The sequence below is a fragment of the Anabrus simplex genome, chromosome 12, assembly GCF_040414725.1.
Source record: "Anabrus simplex isolate iqAnaSimp1 chromosome 12, ASM4041472v1, whole genome shotgun sequence".
In the NCBI taxonomy this organism is placed as follows: Eukaryota; Metazoa; Arthropoda; class Insecta; order Orthoptera; family Tettigoniidae; genus Anabrus; species Anabrus simplex.
The window spans coordinates 58,118,490-58,144,027 of NC_090276.1; the positions used below are offsets into that span (position 1 = coordinate 58,118,490).

A 25,538-nucleotide genomic window follows, 5' to 3' on the forward strand; every position below is an offset into this window, starting at 1 on the left:
ATTCGATCCTCTAAGATCAGACGTAAAGTCAGGATTGCTTCACGTGTTCCTACATTTCTTCTGAAGCCAAATTGATCTTCCCCCAACTCAGCTTCAACTTGTTTTTCCATTCTTCTGTAAATAATACGTGTTAAAATTTTGCAGGCATGAGATACTAAACTAATAGTGCGGTAGTTTTCACACCTGTCAGCACCGGCTTTCTTGGGAATAGGTATAACAACATTCTGCCGAAAATCGGATGGGACTTCTCCTGTCTCATACATCTTGCACACTAAATGAAATAACCTTACCATGCTGGTTTCTCCTAAGGCAGTCAGTAATTCAGAGGGAATATCATCAATTCCAGGTGCCTTGTTCCTATTTAGGTCACTCACAGCTCTGTCAAACTCTGACCTCAAAATTGGGTCTCCCATTTCATCAGCATCAACAGCCTCTTCATGTTCCAGAACAAAATTATCTACATCGTTACCTTGATACAACTGTTGGATATGCTCCTGCCATCTTTCTGCTTTGTCTTCTTTCCCTAGAAGTGGCTTTCCATCTGAGCTCTTAATATTCATACACCTAGATTTCCTTTCTCCAAAGGTTTCCTTGATTTTCCTGTATGCAGCATCTACCTTTCCCAGGACCATACAGCCTTCGACATCCTTGCACTTCTCCTTCAGCCATTCTTCCTTAGCTACCTTGCACTTTCTATCCACTTGATTCTTTAATCGCCTGTATTCTTTTCTGCACTCTTCATTTCTAGCATTCTTGTATTTTCGTCGTTCATCAATCAGGTCTAGTATCTCCTGAGTTATCCACTGATTCTTAGTTGATCTTTTCTTCCTTCCTAACATTTCTTCAGCAGCCCTACTGACTTCATTTTTCATGACTCTCCACTCTTCCTCTACTGTGTTTCTTTCGGCCTTTTCATTTAGTCCTTGTGCAACATGTTCCTTGAAACGATCCATCACACTCTTTTCTTTCAACTTGTCTAGATCCCATCTTTTTGCATTCTTTCCTTTCTTCAATTTCTTCAACTTCAGATGGCATTTCATGACCAACAAGTTGTGGTCAGAGTCCACGTCTGCTCCTGGGAAAGTTTTGCAATCCAACACCTGGTTTCTGAATCTCTGCCTAATCATAATGAAGTCTATTTGATACCTTCCAGTGTCTCCAGGTCTCGTCCACGTATACAGCCGTCGTTTGTGGTGTTTGAACCAAGTATTGGCGAGGACTAAATTATGGTCAGTGCAGAATTCAACCAGCCGACCTCCTCTTTCGTTTCTTTGTCCCAATCCAAATTCTCCTACTGTGCTACCTTCTCTTCCTTGGCCTACCACTGCGTTCCAGTCTCCCATCACAATTAGATTCTCGTCACCTTTGACATATTGTATTAAATCTTCTATCTCCTCATATATTCTTTCAATTTCTTCATCATCCGCTGAACTAGTAGGCATATAGACCTGCACTATTGTGGTGGGCATTGGTTTGGTGTCTATCTTGACGACAATAATTCTTTCACTATGCTGGTCGTAGTAGCTTATCCGCTGCCCTATTTTCTTATTCATTATTAAACCAACTCCTGCATTACCCCTGTTTGATTTCGTGTTGATAATTCGGTAGTCGCCTGACCAAAAATCCTGTTCTTCCTGCCAACGTACTTCACTTATACCAACTACATCTAACTTTAGCCTATCCATCTCCCTTTTCAGATTCTCTAACCTACCACAACGATTCAAACTCCTAACATTCCACGCTCCGACTCGCAGAATGTCAGTATCCATCTTCCTGATGATCGCCCCCTCTCGTGTAGTCCCCACCCGGAGATCCGAATGGGGGACTAGTTTACCTCCGGAATATTTTACCCGGGAGGAAGCCATCATCAGTACATCTTTCATACAGAGAGAGCTGCATGTCCTCGGGAGGTGGTTACGGCTGTAGTTTCCCGTTGCTTTCAGCCGTGTAGCAGTATCAACACAGCTAAGCCATGTTGAGTATTATTACAAGGCCGTATCAGTCAATCATCTAGACTGCCGCCCTTGCAACAACCGAAAGGCTGCTACCCCCCTTTCGATGAACCATTCGTTAGTCTGGTCTCTCAACAGATACCCATCCGATATGGTTGCACCTGCGGCTCGGCTATCTGCATCATTGGGACACGCAAGCCTCCCCACCGCGGCAAGGTCACATGGTTCGCAGAGGAGGAGGTTTGAGTTACTGGCCCAAAAATCAAAATGGTGAGGAGGCAGATACTTGCGCTCCTTGAAAATTGAAATGAAAAATATAAAACCCTATTTGGGCTTATAGTTCGAAGTTACAGAGGCTAAGCCTAAACTACTGAGGTGACTAGATGGAGAAAATATTTAAGTTACAAGGATTACAAACTGAAAAAGGTTACAAGATCATAGTCACCTCAAAATTAAGTTGATAGGGAACATGAGAGGGTCCCTCACTGTGTATTCCCTGATTACGGTTAAGTTCCTTTGGCTTGTTTGAGATTTACATTAGAAGTTTAAAATTTACATTTTAGAAAAGTAAAGTTACATTATTAAAGATTGGAAACCTTCCCCTCAATCTAGCTTTCAAACATTATCACTTAGTTAAACCAGGACTGCCATTACCTTAAGCTAATGGACTTCTCGCCTCCCTTCACAAACACACGCACTAGACTGGAGCGATGAATAAGACTACCTGGTTGAAAATGTGCCAGCTTTTATACCCGAGGGGAGAGTTGCAGAAAACTCTGGGCTAAGGTGCGACACACATACAATTGTATGAATTGAGATAAGACACAAAGCTTTGTTCGAGCGGAAGACTTGGCTCCAGCATGGCAGCTTTGCGTGTATTCAAGGTCAGCTTTGTGTTAGCATTACAGAGAAGCAGAGAACCTGACCAAACATAATAATTGCTTGCTATTTATTTATTTATTCGTGTCAGAGGTACCAATATATAAGAAATCAATTCAAATACAATTCAGAAAAATTAAATAATAAAAATATGAAGTATGTTAATTACACAAAATGAAAGACATATGAACAAATTAATTGTAAAAAAATAAAAAAAAAGCAGAAAGGAAGTATTACATGAAAATATCTACACTATATATACATTATTTACACAAGTTGTGACCAGTATTTGGCTACATTGATGGCATTGTTTCCGGCCAGTGCCAATTCCAACCCTGTACATGAATCTGGGCATAGACGACAGTGCAAGAGGTGCGTAGAAGTCTGTTCCTCTCCACATTCGCATAATGAGTCCCCACCATGCACGATGCCCCATTTCACAAGATTGTCCTTAGATCTTGCAACGCCGGTCTGCAGTCTGTTTAATGACTTCCATATACACCATCCCTCTTCGTGACCAGGTGGCAGCTTCTCTTCAATTTCAACACGTTCCAGATGATCTGGGTACCTTTGTTTCCATAGCTTAACCCTGGCCTTTTTTGGGTCAGAAGTACCAAGATCAATTTCAATTGCTTGCTGACATATATAGATTGTTTGTCAGCATATCAACCGACTGCGTGGGTAGATATCATACAATAGTTTTTAATTTCTGTTAGTTTGTAACTATCTGCTTTGCACAACTGGATTGGACTGGCTGTGCTGTAATTTACTATGGCATATTATCTGCAGTTGTGTATTGAGGAGGATCTTGGGAAGTAGGTGTACTCGAGACATAATAATACCTATCTTTGGTTTGTCGAGCACAGTGTTGAAGAGTTGAAGTCATATCATTCTCTCAAGTTTGTCAACCAGGAAATTATTCTTCTACAATCTAGTTTCCCTTTTATCATGACTTGTCATCATCACGGAACCCCTCCAGCGTGCCAGGTAGGGTGGTGTTGAACGAATTTTTGCCATATTTTCTGTCCAGAAATGCGTTCTCTCTCACCACTGACTCCCAATTCCCTTTTCTGTCTACGTCCTCTCTCAGCTGGTGTAGCCATCTCTTCATAGGTCTTACCACTGACCTTCTGTCCTATGCTGCAAATGTGTGGCAGATGGCACTTCACTCAAGCTATCCTTGAAAACCGTTGGCTTTATGCTGCTTATCCTCGAGCAATGCGGCTGGATGGAATATGCTTGGATAACAGTCACATATTGTTTGATGTACCTTCGGTTCCCTGTCTTGTCAGGCAACCAAGTGGGGTACTTCCGTGGGTAATACGATGACCTGAAATAATCCTGGATCTGCACACTGGCCCGAAATAAAACACGGACCCCTCAATTTATTGGAGGTTCTTCCTCTCCATTGTTGGCTGGTATCCATACGTGGTCGCCTTATACACGGTTGGTTCGAGGACAGAAATGAAGGTGGGCTGTGCGTTTGTTGTCATCAATGATAGGTTTCTTTTTGCTCTCCCGGAAACCTGTAGTGTGTACACAAGAGCTCTATGCTATCTGTGAAGCTCTGGAGTACGCACTGTCCAGTGAGTGCCGACGTTTTCTTCTATTTACTGACTCCTTGAGCTCGCTACAGTCTATCGATACCTGTTTCCCTTGCCACCCTGTGGTGCAGCAGATACAGGACCTGCTGGCCGGGTGTTCTGATGCCGGCACCAGAATCGTGTTTATGTGGCTTCCAAGCCACATGGGTGTAGGGGGAAACAAGTTAGCCATAAGGCTGCCAAGGAGGCTGTTACAATGCCCCCGTTGCCTTACGAGGTTCCAGCAAGTGATATTCGCTCTCAGCTGAGATATTTGATTATGTCCCATTTGGAGATGGAGTGGCAGGTCACTCCAGTGTATGGACCTGGTCGATCTGTGCCGTAGTCTAAAACTCCCGAGTACCATCTCCCTCACACTACGAGATGGCGAGCAGTCATCTTGTCATCTGTTTTATGAGGGATAGTGGTTTGTTACATCTGAACATAGTGTTTTGTATTAGTCTTTGTATTATTGTTCAGTACGTTTTATTAATTCAACTCTGTTTTAGTTTGTCTTTTTATATTTTAATGTGATTTTTAAAATAGTAATATGCATGATATATTATTGCACTTAGGCAATGTCTTAATGTGCCATAGTCCATCTTCTATCATTTTGCAGAACATGAGGCATTGCAAATTAGATCCACTGATTATTTTAAATTTACAATCATTGTTCGTCTTCATTTGTTTTTAAATTCTAGTCAGTGGATACATTTTAAAATTTTAATTATCATATCATGTCATCCATCTCGTACCATTAGGGGCCGATGACGTTAGATGTTGGGCCCCTTTAAACAACAAGCATCATCATTGACTGTTCTTTCTAGGCATGCATGTGGTATTCTTGTGCCAGGCATTCATTTTGCATGTCTATACCATGAAGTCCTTAGCTACTCTTCTATCGAGTCCACTTCCAGTTCCATTCTGATATCATCGTTCCTTACATGGTCTCTCTCAGCGTACATGTTTCTAGACTGTTTGTGAGAATGGGCACAAAGTATGACTTACACTCATCTTGGTTCTCATATGCACTTTGTTATCCCAAATTAGATGTTTTACAAGGTTGTAGAAGTTGGAACTGCTAGACACTCTGTTTACTATTTCTTTATCTGCAGTACCCTTGCTGGAAATCATACTGCAAGGTATTTGAATACCTGTACACATTGATTGTTTTCACCTTCAAGTTTTATGCGACAGCCAGTAACTTTCCTACTCATTTTCAATGCAACAGTTTTTTGTAGAAGCCATATTTTTGCTCATTCCTCCTCATCATCGTCATCATTTTACAGTTTTGACCGAGCTCGATAGCTGCAGTCGCTTAAGTGCGGCCAGTATCCAGTATTCGGGAGATAGTAGGTTCGAACCCCACTGTCGGCAGCCCTGAAAATGGTTTTCCGTGGTTTCCCATTTTCACACCAGGCAAATGCTGGGGCTGTACCTTAATTAAGGCCACGGTCGCTTCCTTCCCACTCCTAGCCCTTCCCTGTCCCACCGTCGCCATAAGACCTATCTGAGTCGGTGCGACGTAAAGCAACTAGCATTTTACAGTTCCAATTTCCTGGGTACTGTTGGCGAGCCTCTTCTCTTCCTATTGAGATACGTTCTGTTGTTAATGACGTCCTCCAGTGTCCTTTCCCGATCTGCAATGTCCATCTTTACGATGTCCATCCAGTGGGTTGTTGGTCTTCCAACCATCTGTTTTGTTGCCATAAGTCTCTCCAAGTCTCTGTCCTTGTTGGCTCCATCCTCATTACATGCCCAAACCACCTCAATCTGGACATGCTGACCCGATCTCACAATGATATCTCAATCCCAGCTTCCTTCCTAACCACATCATTCCTCTTTGGTTTTCCAGTTTGGTTTTTAAATTGTGGACCTAAGGAACTTCATCTCAGATGCCTGCAACATTGATGAATCTTCTTAGTGAGGGTGCAGGTTTCGATACCATAGGTTAAGATTGGTATGAAGTACTAATTGAACATCACCAACTTTGATTTTGTTCGTACTTTACGATCCCAGACGAGTGTTCGTACTTGCTGGTAAAAGTGAGAACTCTTCTGCACTTTTATTTGTCACCTCCTTTGTGGCTAGTGTATCTCGAGATATTACACTGCCGAGGTGTGTAAAGCTTTCCACACTAGTGGATGGTTTCCTAGCATGATGTTTGCTGGTCATCCCTCTGTTTATTGCCATCGCTACTGTTTTGGGTTCACTTATCTTGAGATTGAACTCTTGGAACTTAACATTCCATTCATTGAGTCTCGACTGTATTTGTTTCTCAGTTTCTCCCAAGATCATAACATCATCAGCGAAAGCCATTGCATTTAGTTCACCAGAGATTTTCTTGATGTTCTTCATTATGCCACCAATGATGGTGATAAACAATAACGGCGATAGTGCTCTGCCATGCTTAACTCCACTTTCGGTCTGGAACCAGGATGAATGTCCCATCACCCAATCACACACAGCTGGTACAATTCTCATACAGCATCTGAACTTTCCTCACTAATCCCTCTGGCACGTTCCTTTTTCTCAGGCATTCCCATATCTTCTCTCTTGCAATGCTGCCATATGCCTTCTCAATGTCAAGGAAAACCATAAGCAGATCTTTGCCTTTGCTTTGAATATTTTTCCATTAATATATGGACACTGAAGATTAGGTCTATTGTAGACCTGTTAGGCCTGAAGCCATACTGTTCCTCTTCAAACTGTGGATCTAAAATTACTCGCAATCTACTCTCTGAGATTTTTCTCAAGAATCATGAGTCCATGAGGAAGGAGTGTTATTCCCTGGTAATTGGAGCATTTTCAGCAATTTCCTTTCTTGAACAGGGGGATAATGACACCCTTGCTCCAATCAATAGGTATCTTGTCATCTTTCCAAATTGCATTGAGCACATTGTGTAGCCACTGTAAACTCTGGACTCCTGCTGCTTTAATCATGTCCGTGCTGACTTCATTGATTCCTGGGGATTTCCCTTGCGGCATCTTCTTAAAGGCTGTTTCTGTTTCTGCCCATGTAATGGGAGGTTCCTCTGTGCAGGTTTCAACAGCTGGTTCTTTTGTTCTCTGATCTTCTTCTGTCCTGTTCAGTAGGTGATCAGAATAATTCCTCAGAACCTCTCTGATGTCCTCTTCTTTCCTGGCCAGGTTTCCATTAGGATCCTCAATTGCTTTGATGGTTTCAACTGAATTACTTTTGTTTTTGATCACTCTGAACAATAGTTTCATATTGCCTCTGCTGTCTTCCTCCAGTTTTCTAGTAAATTTCTCCCAGCACTTTTATCTTCTCCTCTTCTACTACTCTTTTAACTCTCAATTTCTTGTCCTAGTAAACTTGCTCAATCAATCAATCAATCAATCAATCAATCAATCAATCAATACTGATCTGCATTTGGGGCAGTCGCCCAGGTGGCAGATTCCCTATCTGTTGCTTTCCTAGCCTTTTCCTAAATGATTTCAAAGAAATTGGAAATTTATTGAACGTCTCCCTTGGTAAGTTATTCCAATCCCTAACTCCCCTTCCTATAAATGAATATTTGCCCCAGTTTGTCCTCTTGAATTTCAACTTTATCTTCATATTGTGATCTTTCCTACTTTTATAAACGCCATTCAAACTTATTCGTCTACTAATGTCATTCCACGCCAACTCTCCGCTGACAGCTCGGAACATACCACTTAGTCGAGCAGCTCTTCTTCTTTCTCTCAATTCTTCCTAACCCAAACATTGCAACATTTTTGTAACGTTACTCTTTTGTCGGAAATCACCCAGAACATATCGAGCTGCTTTTCTTTGGATTTTTTCCAGTTCTTGAATCAGGTAATCCTGGTGAGGGTCCCATACACTGGAACCATACTCTAGTTGGGGTCTTACCAGAGACTTATATGCCCTCTCCTTTACATCCTTACTACAACCCCTAAACACCCTCATAACCATGTGCAGAGATCTGTACCCTTTATTTACAATCCCATTTATGTGATTACCCGAATGAAGATCTTTCCTTATATTAACACCTAGATACTTACAATGATCCCCAAAAGGAACTTTCACCCCATCAACGCAGTAACAAGTCACAACGAGTCACAATTCTACTTCTTTCTTTATCTGTAATGACATAGTCAATGACCGTCTTGCTCTTTCCATTCTAACTGTAACAGGTAATCTTGTGACTGACTCAACCAGCTGTTTTTTTTTACTACCAAACAGTTTCTTATGCAGAAGTCAAGGAGATGTTCCCCTCGTCCCTTCCCTGTTCTCGCTTGGATTTCTATCTCGTTCTTTTTGTCCTATGTTCCTTTCCTTTATTGAGGATCTTACTCTTTCATTCCACCAGGGTGTCTCTTTTTCCCTTACTCTCGCAATTGTCTTCCCACAAACCTCTATTGCTTCTTTTATCAAGGTGTTTTTAAATCTTGTCAACTCTACTTCACCACTCTCTACTTCTTCTGTATGTAGTTGTACTCTTATACGGTCCTGATAATCAGTCCTCTTTCCAATCTGTTGTAGTTCCCACACCATAATCTTAGGTAATTTCCTGGTTGTTTTCTTTGGTACATAAATGTCTTTCCGATATGCTACTAATAATCGGTGGTCGCTATTGAGGTTCTCACTTGGAATCGCCTTGACATCAGTCACAATTCTGCTTCTTTCTTTATCTGTAATGACATAGTCAATGACCGTCTTGCTCTTTCCATTCTAACTGTAACAGGTAATCTTGTGACTGACTCAACCAGCTGTTTTTTTACTACCAAACAGTTTCTTATGCAGAAGTCAAGGAGATGTTCCCCTTCTCAATTCCTTCTCCCATGGCGATGTGGTTCCATCACCTTCTCATAGCGATTCCTGTTTGTCTCGAGCTGTGCGTTGAGGTCCCCGATGATGATTGCTCTCTCTTCACTGATGGTCTCCCCTAAGTCTTCGAGAAACTTGTTCTTTTCATCTTGACTGCAACCCGTCTGAGGGGCATACACTTGCACCTGTGTCAGCTTCCCTTTCCCAAGGAGAACTGTTGCCTTTATAATTATCTCATTGATGTACTGGATCTCTGTAATACCATCCAACTCTTTTGACAATATCAGTCGTATTCCATTTCTCATCTCTGTTGTTACCATTCCTGTAGAGGGTATAGTTTTTCCTCAACTCTTTCTTCCCTTCACCTTTTTATTTAGTTTCAGTCAGTCCTAGGACTGATAATTTTCTTCTCTCCATGATGTCCACTAACTCTTCACATTTCCCAGTCAAACTCAGTACATTGATTGTTCCTATTCGAGTGTGTTGTCTTCTCCAGGCTTGTTGCACAATTGGAAGGCCTGGCCTATCATCAGGCTGTAAGCCATCATTCCTGGTGTTGGTCTGCGGGTGCTGTTGTCTACTCAGAGTTCTTTGTTTGCATCCGAGGCTTGTATAAGTGTTGAAAGCAATTGCAGTTACTCTCCAACTGACTCGCTAGGCCTAATGTTAGAGAATATTTTCTGTCAGGGTTATCTCCCTTAGCCTTTAGCAGCCCCCTGCCACAACTGCAAGGCAGCAGCTTCCTGTTGAATTTGTGTCATTTCCTACACATTGGCTTCAACAAGCCCTCCTAAGGGTGAATTCCTCTGCCCATAGCCATTGGTTCTCCCTTAGTTTGTCAGGTTTGGTAACAGCCGCCCAACCCTCGGCCAGACAGTCGCAGGTAATACCGTCTGCTGTCACATACGGTAGCAGGATGTACCTGACCTGACCTCACAATGTGCCCAAACGATTTAGGCAGCTTCTTTTTTTAACGTGCATCATCAGTTGTGGTTGACATTACATTCTGTGAAGAACCTCCTCATTTGTGATATGATCTGTCCACAAGATCCTGAAGATTCTCATATACACCTACATTTCAAAAGCTGTAGCTGCAGATTGGATCCTGGTTTCAGTGCCATATAAATGTGATCATGTTTGCTTTGGGGTGGAGTAGATGGTACAGCCGGCGATTCAACCCCGAGTGCTGGGCGATGGTAAAAAGAACACCTAACTCTCCAAAGGAGTTAACGGCTATGGGTGGAGGAGCTCCCCCAGTGTAAGAAATGCCTCTTAAATCAACCACGCAGCATCTGTTCTCCAAGTTAGGGCAGCCTCATTGTAACCTGGCAGTTGGGTATAAAATGCCTTTCGGTGTGATGAGCCCACCATAATGAAGTAAAGTAGATCCGGAGAAGGAGAGGGTGAAATGGAGGTCATTGATCCACAGCCTGGAGCTCACTGAACAAGAGTGATGGAAGAAAAAGAAGAAAATGATTTGAGAAGACATACCCTCTTACCATCCACTTCTTCAGGTCTAGGCTCCTGTCACAACAGCGTAGTGTGCCAACCCATGGCCAGCGAGTTGGTATTTTTGTGTATAGAGACTCTAATTCATGAAAGTAGGATTTATTTTACCCTCTGTATTCTATGTTAGTTGTAAGCCTACATGGCTCAGACGACAGCGCGCCGGCCTCTCACTGCTTAGTTCCGTGGTTCAAATCCCAGTCACTCCGTGTGAGATTTGGGCTGAACAAAGCGGAGATGGGACAGATTTTTCTCCGGGTACTCCGATTTTCCCTGTTATATTTCATTCCAGCACCGCTCTCCAGTATCATTTCATTTCGTCAGTCATTCATTAATCATTGCCTTAGAGGAGTGTGACAGGCTTGCTGCTAGGTGGGGGCTCCATTCATTCTATCCCTGACCCAGTCGAACGGCTGGAAACAGGCTGTGGATTTTCATTTTTCATTCTGTGTTAGTTCTCGACAAGATTGAATGGCTGGAGGAAAGTAAGGGAGACTGTGAAAGAGGAAGCCATAATGGCTAGAATAGAAAGATCAAGATTACAGTTTATTAGCTACTGTGGGGAGTGAATGAGGATGGAATGTGGGAGACCTAGAGCAAGGCCAGGAGACAGATGGCTGCAAGGAGTTTTGGGAAGGTGTAGAGGCCAGAGAACTCTAATAGAGGAAGATAGAAGAAAACAGGATGTAGGCAGACAGAAGACTAACCTGGGTGAGGGCTGGAAACTGTTCAGGAAGATATATATATGATTTTCTTTGTTTTGACCAGGTCTAAGCAGTTTGTATCATAACAAATGTCAAAAATAACTTCCTTAACTTACATTTGGTATTTCTTAAATTACTTTTTCTTCCGAGTGAATAGTGTGTATGTTAATTCAGTGTCTGTTGACTTTATGTATTTTGTGATTTCTTTTCCTCAGCCTGAAGAGTAACAAGACTCGCAGTGCCCTCCTGTCTCGTCTGTTGGACACGTGGATACAGCTGCAGGACTCGGATCAGGCTGTATTGTTGGAGGCAGTGGAACAACTCATGGTCAATGCTGATCTTAGTGCAGCTACTTTGAGAGCACTACAGGATGCTGCAGAGAAACTCAAGACACATGCCGATTTTTCTAAAGTTCATGCAATGGTCCTTGTCGAAAATAAGTTTCTCTCCCTTTATTCGAGGTACGTAGGGATCTTCATTTATTAAGTAACGAAATTGCCAAAGTACATGCTAGGTAGAAGGTAAGTTTTCCTGTTTTAATTGCTCACAAACAAAGGAACAGAGCTCGCTCCAACTTACTGTGTTCATCCAATAGTATGTGGTCACACTGATAGATTACGCACAGGTGCACTAGTTGCATATTGGCGATTATTGAATGAGTAGTAACAAGAGGAGCTCTGTATAGTAATTCATTTTCTGTGGGCAAAGACACAGAACGTGTCACCATTCACAAGAGGATTGTGTCTGTACACATGTGTGGAAATGGTAATGTCATTGTCAGCCAATCAGCACTGATCTTCATGTAGAGCTGTAATGCTTGTTGACCAGTCAGTTGGAAGAGAGCCTGTGTCTGTTATGTCGTTGAAGAAATCAGTCAGCCAGGGGGCTATTCCACAAAAGTATGGTCTTGTACATTACAAGAATGTATGGAGTTGGACATTTCTGTTCCACAAAAGATTGAAAGTCTCTTGTATATTACCAGTGAATTGTTACAAGTTTTACAAGTGACGACATATCAATAAACATACTACGTCATAACATGAATCAGCTGTTTATCTTCGTATTCCATTTGTTGAATTAGGTTATACTTGCCTCATTTATCGCAATATTGTATTTTAAGGTAAGTTTGCAGCAAAGATTTAAAGAACTCCAATATTTCTGTGAATTTCTTAATGCTACAATGTTATTTTTCAGTTCAGTTCTTTGATGGTAGGAAATTACTCCGTTATTATCACCCATTCTGTTCTTCCGCGGTCCTCGCACATGTTCCACGATAGTCTGACATACACACCTCCGTCTGTCATTAGGAATCAGATGTTGCTAATAACTATATTCGGCCGCCAGATTTAATTGTTACGAAATTGTAAACTCTGCATGAATTGTTAAAATGGTGTTAAGAGAAAGGAAGTTATTCATTTTGAAGGAAATAGGAAAAAGGAAAGATATTCTTTTTGTGGCATTCAGCAAGAGTCTGAAAAAAAATAAGACAAAATAAATGGTTGGATGGAAATATTTGACTTGGGAAAAGCTTGTGTAGCTTTTGAGGGAAAAGTTGGATTAATGATTGGAATTAATAATTCCAGGAATGTCCTTCGTAGAACATGTTTGTTCAGTATTTCCAGGCCAACAAACAATTTGAGGAAATTTGATATCATTTATTGCAGCTACCACAGAATGTATTGACCTACAGACCGAAGATTTTGCCATCCCATGCATATCTGGAATACCATGGTACTGACCACCATTTCCTAGCCAATGCAATGTTGTTAGTAACTGTTATTTAGCAGAGATATATTTATTTCTGTTCGTAGGATGTTTCAACCTATGCCAAGTTCTTCCACTTTTATTTTACTTAACCTAAAACGCACATTGTATTCAAATACAGTGTTAAACTGGAAGTTTATTCTTTCCCCTATACAGATGATAGTTTTCATTTTCATCACCATCGCTACTGCTAGACCACATTTTGATAAATAATTATATTTAAATAGCACTAGTACATTTATATGTTATTGTCCTTTCACTGGTAAAGAATACTTCCCAATTCACTAGTAAGTTACAAGTACTAGTACTTTCGTGGAACACACCCTTAAAAATTCACTGGTAATTTGTAAGTATGGAGTAGTAAAGTACAACTGTAGAAAATTATTTTGTGGAACAGAAACTCTGGTATTTGTACTAGTTACTAGAGAATTTACTTGTAACATAGAAGACCATACTTTTGTGGAATAGGCTCCAGGGTACTCCCAAGTTGCAAATTTCTTTATTTTATTTAATGTTATAGTATTTTACGGCCTACTATCTACGCCGAGGTGCTGGAATTTTGTCACTCAGGAGTTTGTTTACATGCAAGGAAATCTACCGACACAAGGCTGACGTATTTGAGCGCCTTCAAATACCACTGGCCAGAGTCAGGATTGAACCTGCCAAATTGGTGTCAGAAGGCCAGCGCCTCAATCGTCTTGAGTCACTCAGCACGGTGCAGATTTCTTTCAGTTTCCAGAAATATGTTGGCTTATCACCAAAACCAGGTGCCTTAATGTTCTTCATGCTGTCGACTGCTGTGAACTCTTCAGCAGTAGTGATGGGTGGGACTGGCCATAGGTCGGATTGCCTTCTGCGATAAGTGAGTGAAGACCTTCGCAGGCATGTGTCCGAAGTCCTGAGATACTCTATCTTTTGTCTGTCACCTGACAACTCATCTGCCAGCTTCAAGTGTTCTTAGAATAAACTTGACAAACAGGACTTGCTGAAGACAACGAAGATAAATTCTGGAACAAGAAAAATGTATTGCAGATCCCAAGATCATTTGCTTCTTCATATTCCATCATTATTTTGGTTTCCATAATTGCAATTTTCTTGGCACTGATATCCATCCTGAGTATTTCTCACAGGGCAATTTAAGTCACCACAGATAAGTAATAGGTCTTCTTTGGTGCAGGGAAAAATTGTGGTCTGAAGCTTGTTCTAGTGATACCTTCAAGATGCATGTTAGGTACCAAAAAGGGTTTAAAAAAAGGCAATGTAAATTTAAATGTTATAGCAGTTGTATAGTATTATTTGAAGTAATTCCACATACTGTGTGTGAGTTGATTATGTTTGTAACTACAGAAGATACTACGAGTAGAATTTTGTAAATAATATAAATTTATTAATGAGCCATGTGTTTAATAGAAAAAAAAAAATTGTTACCGGGCGAGTTCGCCATGCGGTTAGTGGTGTGTGGCTGTGAGCTTGCATCCGGGAAAGAATGGGTTCGAACCCCACTGTCGGCAGCCCTGAAGATGGTTTTCCGTGGTTTCCCATTTTCACACTAGGCAAATGCTGGGGGTGTACCTTAATTAAGGCCACGGCTGCTTCCTTCCAACTCCTAGGCCTTTCCTATTCCATCGTCGCCATAAGATCTATCTGTGTCGGTGCGACGTAAAGCCACTAGTAAAAGAAAAAAAATGTTAGTGTAAATTGTATAACACTGTATTTTAGGAAAATTGCCACTGAGGTAGACACCTCATTTGCAAATAAAATCATTTTGATTTTATTTGAATGCAAGCTCACAGTTGTGCACCCGTAACTGCATGGCCATTATGTGTTCCTTTCAGTGTTCCTATCTTTCCACAGTTTAGATGGTTAGATATCCACAGGTCCCCAAGTTGCCTTATGAACTTGCAAGAAAATCTTGCGCTGCTTCTCAACAAACTTTGCTATTATATCTGAACTTTGTAACACTGGGAACATTTCTGTTATTCTTTGGAATACCTATATATCTTAATACTTGAATGTTACAGTCGAAGTGCCCAAGATCTGTCACCCCCAGACATCATGTTTCTGAGCTTGCTGTGCGAGGCATTCCACTTGCTGCCAGCTGATACGAGTCTGGTGGAAAGCACAGAGAGCGAGTCTAGTGACGAGTTCTTCAGTCCTCAGAGCACACCTCAGGGTAGCCCCGCAGTGACTCGTCGCCGACCAGACGATCCCCAGTGTACGCCTGCCCTTATGGGTCTGGAACATCTCACTGACGGCCTCAACACGCAACTTGTGTTGCTTATGGGAAACGGATCTGCATATAATCCTCATGTGGTCCACATCAGCACCCTGGAGGATGGCGTATTCCTCCTGTTAATTGTTGAGGTAAGTTGAGACTTTGTGCTCTTTCGCAGTGGTATTTAACCTTCTTTGTGTGTGTGTTCCTAAATATAACTGCTCTTCAACTTTGCTTTGAACCACCGCGGTTGGGGGGGTACAAAAACAAAACCCCATGGCACAACAGCCCCGAAGGGCCTTGGCCTACTGAGTGACTGCTGCTCAGCCGAAGGCCTGCAGATTGTGAGGTGTTGTGTGGTCAGCACGACAAACCCCCTCGGCCGTTATTCTTGCTTCCTACACCGGGACCGCCATCTCACCACCAGACAGCTCCTCAATTGTAATCACGTTGGCTGATCTGGTTGGGAATCGAACCCGAGGCCTCTGGGTAAGAGGCAGGCATGCTAGCCCTACACTGCGGGGCCGGCGTTGTTAGCGTTTGCTGTCACTAAAAGTCTAAATTATTTTAAGGGCAGTTGGTCGTGAATTGGACCAAGATAGAGTTTGTTTCTTTTTTGCCAGAAAATTCAAGACTTTTTATTGATTTTTGAGAAAGAAGCCTGAAAATAGTACTTATTCACAATGGCAACAACTCAGCTTCGCTGCCTGTTGGACATTCAGGTCGTTTAAAAAAATGTTTTGAAAATCTTGCGCAGGTCCTCAAAAAACTTTGCTATTCAGACCACAAATTGACGATTTGTGGTGAGTGAAAGGTGATTTTGATGTTGTTTGGTCAGCAGTGGTTACACAAATTTTCCATGCTTCCTCTGCAAATCAGATAGTTGTGACAGGAGAAATTGCACTATAAGATGGTCATTGAGACAAACCTTACTGGCTGAAGTCAGAAAACATTCAGAGGGAGTCTGTTGTGTGTTACTTCCACCACTTCATATCATATCACGTCTGATGGAACAATTTGTCAAACCATTACCAAAAGGAGAATGTTTTAGATGTCTTTGTGAGCAGTTTCCGGGTTTATCCAAGTTTTTGTTGGACCTGACTTCAGAAAACTTTTGAGCGATGCCAATTTTGGAACAAAAATGGAAACAAAAGAAAAGGCAGCTTGGGTATCTTTTTAACTTGTTGTAACCAGTTTTCTTGGGAGTAAAAAGGACACAAACTACGAGTCTGTTGTTACAGATAATGTTGGAACACTTCACAAAGTTACGTTGTAACGTGGGCTTAAAAGTTCATTTTCACCACTCACATCTTGACTAATTGCCTCAAAATCTCGGTGTTGTCAGTGAGTAGCAGAGTGAAAGATTTCATCAAGACGTTAAGGCAATGGAAAGAAGGTTAACATGATAGCGGATTACCACTATAATTTCAAAATGGAGGATCCTCAACGAGTCTACCACACGAAGAGCAATAAAAGAAGTCTTGATAAGGACTTTAACCACCTGCGTGCCACGCGCCGATCAGATCGGCTTTCGCTCCTCGCGCGAAAAGTGCCAGAGCCGACTGGATCGGCGCGATGATTTCCTAGTGTTTAACGGCTTCTGCTAACAGATGCCTCTGGGTGTTTTATTCCGTTACAAAGCTGAGGTTTCAAGCTTTCACGAGAGTGGCATAGTTTTGGCCTTGGAGATCTTTGACACGAACGGAGGAAGTTAATAATCTGTGATGTTCACAAGCTCTGAGTTGTTGACAACATGGCGAGCTGTAGTAGAGATAGTTTGGTTGCCGGCTTGGATGACGATAAGCTAATAGCATATTTAGAGGAAAATGATATAATAGCAGATGAATTAGAATCGGAAAGTGATTTTGATAGTGACGTGATACCAGGAACATCGCCATTATCACCAGTACCGATAAGGAAGTGCTATTCTGGCCCCAGTACATCGGGTGCTCAGGTTAGTAGGTACTCGATTGCAGTCTGTGGAACCAATTAAAAATTCACTGCCAGTTCTGAGTGATTCAGAAAGTGACAATAATGATGGTGCTATGGATGATGCGAGTGATAATGACAATAATAATGAAAGCAATGTGAATGCTAATGTTTGTTTCCGAGAAGTTTTTCCGAATCAGTTCGATAGGCCTACCACTCCCGTCATGTACATGGAACTCGCTGGGCCTAAATATGCGCCTCCACATAATGCCCCTGTAATAGATTATTTTCAGTTCTTCACTAATTCATTGATAAATTTGATGGTAAATGAAATAAATACGTATGCCCAACAATTCGTCTCAATATATGCGTTTTCACCACAATCAAGGGTTAAAGTTTGGCGGGCTACTTCTGTATTGGAAATGAAAGCATTTCTGATTGTAATTTTTAAGGGTGTATATTGTTGAAATATGATCATTGTTAAGTTTTCACTAATAATTATTGTGTACTCCAAAAGGGTTATGCATTAAATTATTGTTCAATGCCAGGTACGATTGACAGTGGAACAACAATTTCAGTGAGGAAAATGATGAGTGCAGATTTTTAAAAAATACGTTTTGGGGTGGTTGTAGGTAAATTAATTACATTTTTAATTATGCTGTTTTGTTTAGAATTGTATGTGTATGTTACCTATGTTCTTGGATTTAGGCAATGTTACAAACTGTATTTCCAAAATTAGACTAAATCTTAAAAATAAAAATGAAAATTAACAATTGTTAAATTGTTGCCAGTTTAAAAATACATTGGAGATGTTTTTTCACATTTATAAGCATTTCTTGGTAAAGTCAGAAGTATATTTTATATAATACTGCAAGAATAATGCATATATTTAACAAAACAAATTTTTAATTAATATTTCTCTGAAAGTCTGCAGAACCACTAAAAATAGCTTGGCATTCTTAGCCAGAATTTCAGAAAATGGCTTGGCACTAAGAGGGTTAAACCAAGTAGTAATACATATTTTTCAGTTGTTCAATAAATTTCCAAATTCTTCGAAATCATTAACCCTTAAGTACTCGTGTGACAGGAAGATACCTAAACACTCGCGTTGAGTCTTTTTGATACACAGTTGCAAATTAAAAAGTCTAAGTGTTTTCAGGGCGTAATATGAAGGAAAACATTTATTCTGATAAACAACATGAATTCCTGATGCTTGGCTAAATAATCGGCGTGGCCTTTGGTTCACACGGCCCTGGGTTCGATCCTTGGCTGGGCCGAGAATGTTGACTTCGTATGGTTGATTCTTCTTTATCGAGGACTGGAGGTTTGTGTCAGTCTTAACCCATTGAACTGCAATTTTTCTTGAAAATTAATATACATTGATTGCGATTTAATCTAGCTTAAAAGAGAACACTTTTGCTACAGCAAGTAAGCCACTGAAACACAGTTCACATTCTAACAATAGTTCAACACATGTGCTAGATCTTAAAACACTTGTCTACACGCAGTGCCACCCTACACGTATCACATTCATAACGGGATTCACCCTTGTTCTTTCCCTTCGGATTTTGTTCTCTGCGGTCATAGCAGACCTCATATTCAAATATTGCATTGTTGGCTACAGTCGTGAACAAAGGGTGTAGTGTAGTCAAGTAAATATAAATAAAAATCAGCTGACCTTGTATTCCATTCATTTGTACTTCTGAGTAGGTAGTAAGTATCCGTAATTTATATTTCGCTCCCTCGATCTTTCAGTATTTATGAGCGGTTAGCTAATAATAATAAAGTTCATATATCCCAGTAATTGCAGTTCAAGTCCCTGGAGGAGGAGGAGTAGTAGTAGTAGTAGTAGTAGTAGTAGTAGTAGTAGTAGTAGTAGTTTTGATAGAAATATTTGAGAAATTATTGTAGACAACCTCGTATTTTTCAGTAGGCCTAATTAAGGACACTTTTTTTTTTCTCCGTCCCGTGGAGTAGGGAAAATAATAGTAATCCACCAGCTGTAATAATCACATAACCACATTTCAGTAGAATTGTAGTGAAGATAAGGTATAATATATTAGATAGTATCTTGCCAGTTATATTCGTGTTTTTCTTCGTGTACGGCAATCCTTTTGATACTTAAGCATTTAACCAAACGCAGTGTAGTGTAGTGTAGATACATTGTAGTATAGATACAGTACATTTAGATAGTGCCGTATCTTGCGTGCTATATTCGTGTGTTATCTTTCGTGTATATCTGTTAGACCGTAATACTAATAATAATTTGTCTAAGCATTTAGCTTCGTTGGTAATCTTTGAGTACAGTAGTTCTTGCAAATTTCATTTCTGTTGTGCTTAGTAGTGACATACGGTACGGTACCGGTATCGTAATTAGGATACGTCTGAAAGTAGTTTAAAAATTACTGTAGTGTACTGTACAGTAGTATACGAGTAATATCCTATTAGAATTTAGTGTGCTTATTTTATTATTGTAAAATATTTGTGTAGTACTGGTGTGGTAGAGGTATCCGTAGAAACTCTTACTAAAATATTGTTGAAATTAGGATAGGCTTAATTGCAGTTTGGAATTGTGTAGTTCTTGTGTATTACTTTTGATATTCAGTAATTAACAGCAGCTTTTATCCTGTTAGGGGTTGTAGGATAAAAAAAAAAAAAAAAAATAATAGAGCACGACTAAGTAGTATTGTAGTGTAGTCGTATATTAATTACCTTATTGTTGTGTACTATCCCAGACAATATATCCCTCCGTTCATTTATTGTTTTGCAAATAAGTTATTTTATTTTTTTAATTTAAAATTTTCCCCCCGTAAAGAATGGCTAAGGAGCGCGAGTGTACTTATTGTGGGTGTGGTGAGGCATTGAGGGGTATGAGGGAGGAGTTGGAAAGTTTGAGGGAGATAATTAGGATTCTCACAGAAGATGGGAAGGAAGATAGGACTCCCTCAAACAATGTACAGGTTACAGTAGGTGTACAAGAGGGAGGGGAAGGAAAGGGAGGAGTTGTAGAAGACAGGTGGTCTAATGTTCTAAGGGGAAGGAGATTGCAGGCCAAGGGCTCTATTCAGGATCAGAATTCAGGACAGGTGTCTGTGCGAAATCGGTACGAGTCACTCCAGGTAGAACAACAGAGGGAAGATGAGGGACAGGGAACTGTTGCTGAGCTGCGTGGAAGTAGGAGGAAGGGAAAAGGTAGGAAAGGGAAATGTAGAGTAGAGGATAGGAAAAGACAGGTGGAACAGGGTCATGGGAAGGAGAAAAGGGAGGAGGAAGTAGCTTCTGCAGCTATCAGGAAAGATAGGGCTGACCAGGAGGGGAGGGGATCAAATGAGGTGGGTAGGGTTGAGGCTCTGGTCATGGGGGATTCCATCGTTAGACACGTGGGGAAAGTGTGTGGAGGAAAGGGAACCAGGGTAGAATGTTATCCAGGAATTAGGTTGAGGCAGATGTTGAGGAAAGTAGAAGAGAGGGAGGAGGGGAAGGAGAAGGTGGTAGTTTTTCACGTTGGTACCAACAACGTAAGGCAAGCTGATATAAGTATCAACATAGTTGGAGATGTGTGGGATCTGGTAAATGCAGCACAGGTGAAGTTTAAGAAAGCGGAGATTGTTATTAGTGGAATACTGTGTAGGAGGGATACTGACTGGAGGGTGATTGGGGATTTAAATGAGACTATGGAGTGGGTATGTGGGAAACTGGGAGTGAAATTTCTAGATCCTAATGGGTGGGTAGGAGAAAGGGATCTGCGCTCGGATGGCCTTCATTTAAACCGCAGTGGTACGTATAAGTTAGGAAATTTGTTTGGAAGGGTAATAGGGAGGTACATTCAGGGAAACGGGATGGCCTAGGGAGCGGTGATAAGGGAACAGGGAATTGGAAATCAAGAGGGGATGACATAAAATTGTTAGTGTTGAACTGTAGAAGTATTGTAAAGAAAGGAATAGAATTAAGTAATTTAATAGATATATATTTACCAGATATTGTAATAGGAGTTGAATCATGGCTGAGAAATGATATAATGGATGCAGAAATTTTCTCACGGCACTGGAGTGTGTATCGTAGAGATAGGATAGGAAAGGTGGGAGGGGGAGTTTTCATTCTGGTGAAAGAAGAATTTGTAAGCTACGAAAAAGTTAAAGATGAGACACATGAAATTCTAGGTGTAAGGCTCATTTCTAAAGATAATAGGCAACTTGATATATTTGGAGTGTACAGATCGGGAAAGGATAGCACTGTTGCGGATTCGGAATTATTTGATAGGATAGTCAGCTATGTGGGAAACGACATGGAAAGAAATGTGATTGTAGCGGGAGATCTGAATTTGCCAGATGTCAGTTGGGAAGGAAATGCGAACGACAGGAAGCATGACCAACAAATGGCAAATAAGTTAATATGGGAAGGACAGCTGATTCAGAAAGTGATGGAACCAACCAGAGGGAAAAATATTTTGGATGTGGTGCTGATAAACCCAGATGAGCTCTATAGGGAAACTGAAGTAATAGATGGTATTAGTGATCATGAAGCTGTTTTTGTGGTAGTTAAAAATAAATGTGATAGAAAGGAAGGTCTTAAAAGTAGGACTGTTAGGCAGTACCATATGGCTGATAAAGCAGGTATGGGGCAGTTTCTAAAAAGTAACTATGATCGGTGGAAAACGGTAAATAAAAATGTAAACAGACTCTGGGATGGGTTTAAAGAAATTGTTGAGGAATGCGAAAACAGGTTTGTACCTTTAAGGGTGGTAAGGAATGGTAAAGACCCACCTTATTATAATAGAGAAATAGAGAGACTAAGAAGGAGGTGCAGACTGGAAAGAAATAGAGTTAGAAATGGCTGTGGAAGTAAGGAGAAATTGAAGGAACTTACTAGAAAATTGAATCTAGCAAAGAAGGCAGCTAAGGATAACATGATGGCAAGCATAATTGGCAGTCATACAAATTTTAGTGAAAAATGGAAGGGTATATATAGGTATTTTAAGGCAGAAACAGGTTCCAAGAAGGACATTCCAGGAATAATTAATGAACAAGGGGAGTGTGTATGTGAGGATCTTCAAAAGGCAGAAGTATTCAGTCAGGAGTATGTAAAGATTGTTGGTTACAAGGATAATGTCGAGATAGAGGAAGAGACTAAGGCCAAAGAAGTAATAAAATTTACATATGATAACAATGACATTTACAATAAAATACAAAAGATGAAAACTAGAAAAGCGGCTGGAATTGATCAGATTTCTGGGGATATACTAAAGACAATGGGTTGGGATATAGTACCATATCTGAAGTACTTATTTGATTATTGTTTGGCCGAAGGAGCTATACCAGATGAATGGAGAGTTGCTATAGTAGCCCCTGTGTATAAAGGAAAGGGTGATAGACATAAAGCTGAAAATTACAGGCCAGTAAGTTTGACATGCATTGTATGTAAGCTTTGGGAAGGCATTCTTTCTGATTATATTAGACATGTTTGTGAAATTAATAACTGGTTCGATAGAAGGCAATTCAGTTTTAGGAAAGGTTATTCCACTGAAGCTCAACTTGTAGGATTCCAGCAAGATATAGCAGATATCTTGGATTCTGGAGGTCAAATGGACTGTATCGCGATTGACATGTCTAAAGCATTTGATAGAGTGGATCATGGGAGACTACTGGCAAAAATGAGTGCAATTGGACTAGACAAAAGAGTGACTGAATGGGTTGCTATATTTCTAGAAAATAGATCTCAGAGAGTTAGAGTAGGTGAAGCTTTGTCTGACCCTGTAATAGTTGAGAGGGGAGTTCCTCAGGGCAGTGTTATTGGACCTTTGTTTTCTTATATATATAAATGATATGAGTAAAGGAGTGGAATCAGAGGTAAGGCTTTTTGCGGATGATGTTATTCTCTATAGAGTGATAAATAAGTTACAAGATTGTGAGCAACTGCAACGTGACCTCGAAAATATTGTGAGATGGACAGCAGGCAATGGTATGTTGATAAACGGGGCTAAAAGTCAGGTTGTGAGTTTTACAAATAGGAAAAGTCCTCTCAGTTTTAATTACTGCGTTGATGGGGTGAAAGTTCCTTTTGGGGATCATTGTAGGTATCTAGGTGTTAATATAAGGAAAGATCTTCACTGGGGTAATCACATAAATGGGATTGTAAATAAAGGGTACCGATCTCTGCACATGGTTATGAGGGTGTTTAGGGGTTGTAGTAAGGATGTAAAGGAGAGTGCATATAAGTCTCTGGTAAGACCCCAACTAGAGTATGGTTCCAGTGTATGGGACCCTCACCAGGATTACCTGATTCAAGAACTGGAAAAAATCCAAACAAAAGCAGCTCGATTTGTTCTGGGTGATTTCCGACAAAAGAGTAGCGTTACAAAAATGTTGCAATGTTTGGGTTGGGAAGAATTGAGAGAAAGAAGAAGAGCTGCTCGACTAAGTGGTATGTTCCGAGCTGTCAGCGGAGAGATAGCGTGGAATGACATTAGTAGACGAATAGGTTTGAATGGCGTCTATAAAAGTAGGAAAGATCACAATATGAAGATAAAGTTGGAATTCAAGAGGACAAACTGGGGCAAATATTCATTTATAGGAAGGGGAGTTAGGGATTGGAATAACTTACCAAGGGAGATGTTCAATAAATTTCCAATTTTTTTGAAATCATTTCGGAAAAGGCTAGGAAAGCAACAGATAGGGAATCTGCCACCTGGGCGACTGCCCTAAATGCAGATCAGTATTGATTGATATTGATTGATTGATTGATTGCACCTTCTGGATGGAGATGCCTTGCTTGCTGTTGCTGTTATTTTGACAGGAAAGTGACTGCAGTATTTTCCTTGTAAACTCACTGGTGTACTTCCTGCACTGGGTCGGCCTCTCGTTGGATAATCAGGCAGAACAACACCCTCCAAAATTTGCTCTGCAACATCAACCCTGAAACTGGAAAAGCTGGACCTCTTTTTTCCAGGATTCAACATGTGATGAATGACGCTGGCATTTTGGATTGCCATGTCGAGCATATTTTCTTCTATGCTTCGGCATATCGTTACATTAGGGATGTGATGCACGGCATTGGTCATGTGACTCAACACTACTCATTCCAGAATTGTAGTCCACAACCATGTTTGGTTTCAGAACAAGTTTGCCCTTTTGTTTCTAGTTTACACAAAATCTGGTCTTTGATGCACTGTTGATAGAAAATGTACATTCTTTTTATCCACCCATTTTGTGGCAAGGATGCCATTTGCTGAGGCAAAAGTCAGTTCTCCTTTCTTGAGTTTTGTTGCTGCAAAATAGGGTGGCATGAATTTCTGGTTTGGACGCACAGTTCCAGTAGCATTGGTATTTTTCATTATCATGGCCCTGCAAAGAGTAGGTGAACTATACCAATTGTCCATATAAATAGTCCTGCGTGATCCTAGCAATTCATCACGCAATTCAAGAACAGTTGCCTCACTACACAGTTGTCTTTTGGCATCACCTGTCCCATCTACATACTGAGGTTGTTTACCAACATATATACGAAACTTCCAGCAATAGCCAGTGTCGGAGCAGCAGACTTTATAGAATTTTATACCGAAACATGCTCTTTTTGAAGGGTTGAATTGAACGAATGCCAAACACCCCCTGAACTTCATCAGACTTTCATGAATACTTATTCTTTTTCCAGGCATGTACACCTTCTGAAACTTGACCAACAGTAGCTGCAAAACAGGTCTAACATTCGGAAGCGTATCACACTGGGTTTCTGGAAAACTTGGGGGAAAATGCAAACATCTAGATATGATACTGAAACGTCTATGAGACATGGTTTCTGAATATATTGGCGTTTCTCTAACCGTTCTCTTAGTCCAGTATTCTTGAACCGAAGACTTTTTAGTCTGAGACATCAATATACATAACACAAAATGAGCCTGCAATTCATTGTTTGTCACAGGAAACCATTTCTTCTAATGATAAGATTTCTTTTTTGTAGGGTTACTTTCAGTATCGCGAAGACATTTGGCCACATTAGCGTTAGTTTCGTTCTTTATAAGTTCCCAGAATTCGCCGGTCAAAAACTCACCTACCACTTCAGCCTTCACTGGATTCTCTCCTAATCTTCTTGCTACCACAGAGTACGTAGCAGAAGACGAGGTAAATAACCCAGCATGTTCAGCTTTACTAGCAAATGGCGAGACATCACAAGATTTCCTTTTTCTGAGGCTCCAAAGAGGGAAAAAAAATAATAATGGAG

General features: G+C 40.7%; 1 protein-coding gene across 1 annotated transcript in view; it reads left to right on the forward strand.

The window, feature by feature from the left end:
- Positions 1 to 25,538, forward strand: part of HPS1 (Hermansky-Pudlak syndrome 1 protein) — a 54,199-nt gene that overhangs the window by 13,499 nt on the left and 15,162 nt on the right. Inside the window, exons 4-5 of the mRNA XM_067156093.2 lie at positions 11,632 to 11,877; positions 15,202 to 15,544. Of these exons, the coding sequence (XP_067012194.1) occupies positions 11,632 to 11,877; positions 15,202 to 15,544 (589 nt within the window). The remainder of the gene's footprint in view (positions 1 to 11,631; positions 11,878 to 15,201; positions 15,545 to 25,538) is intronic.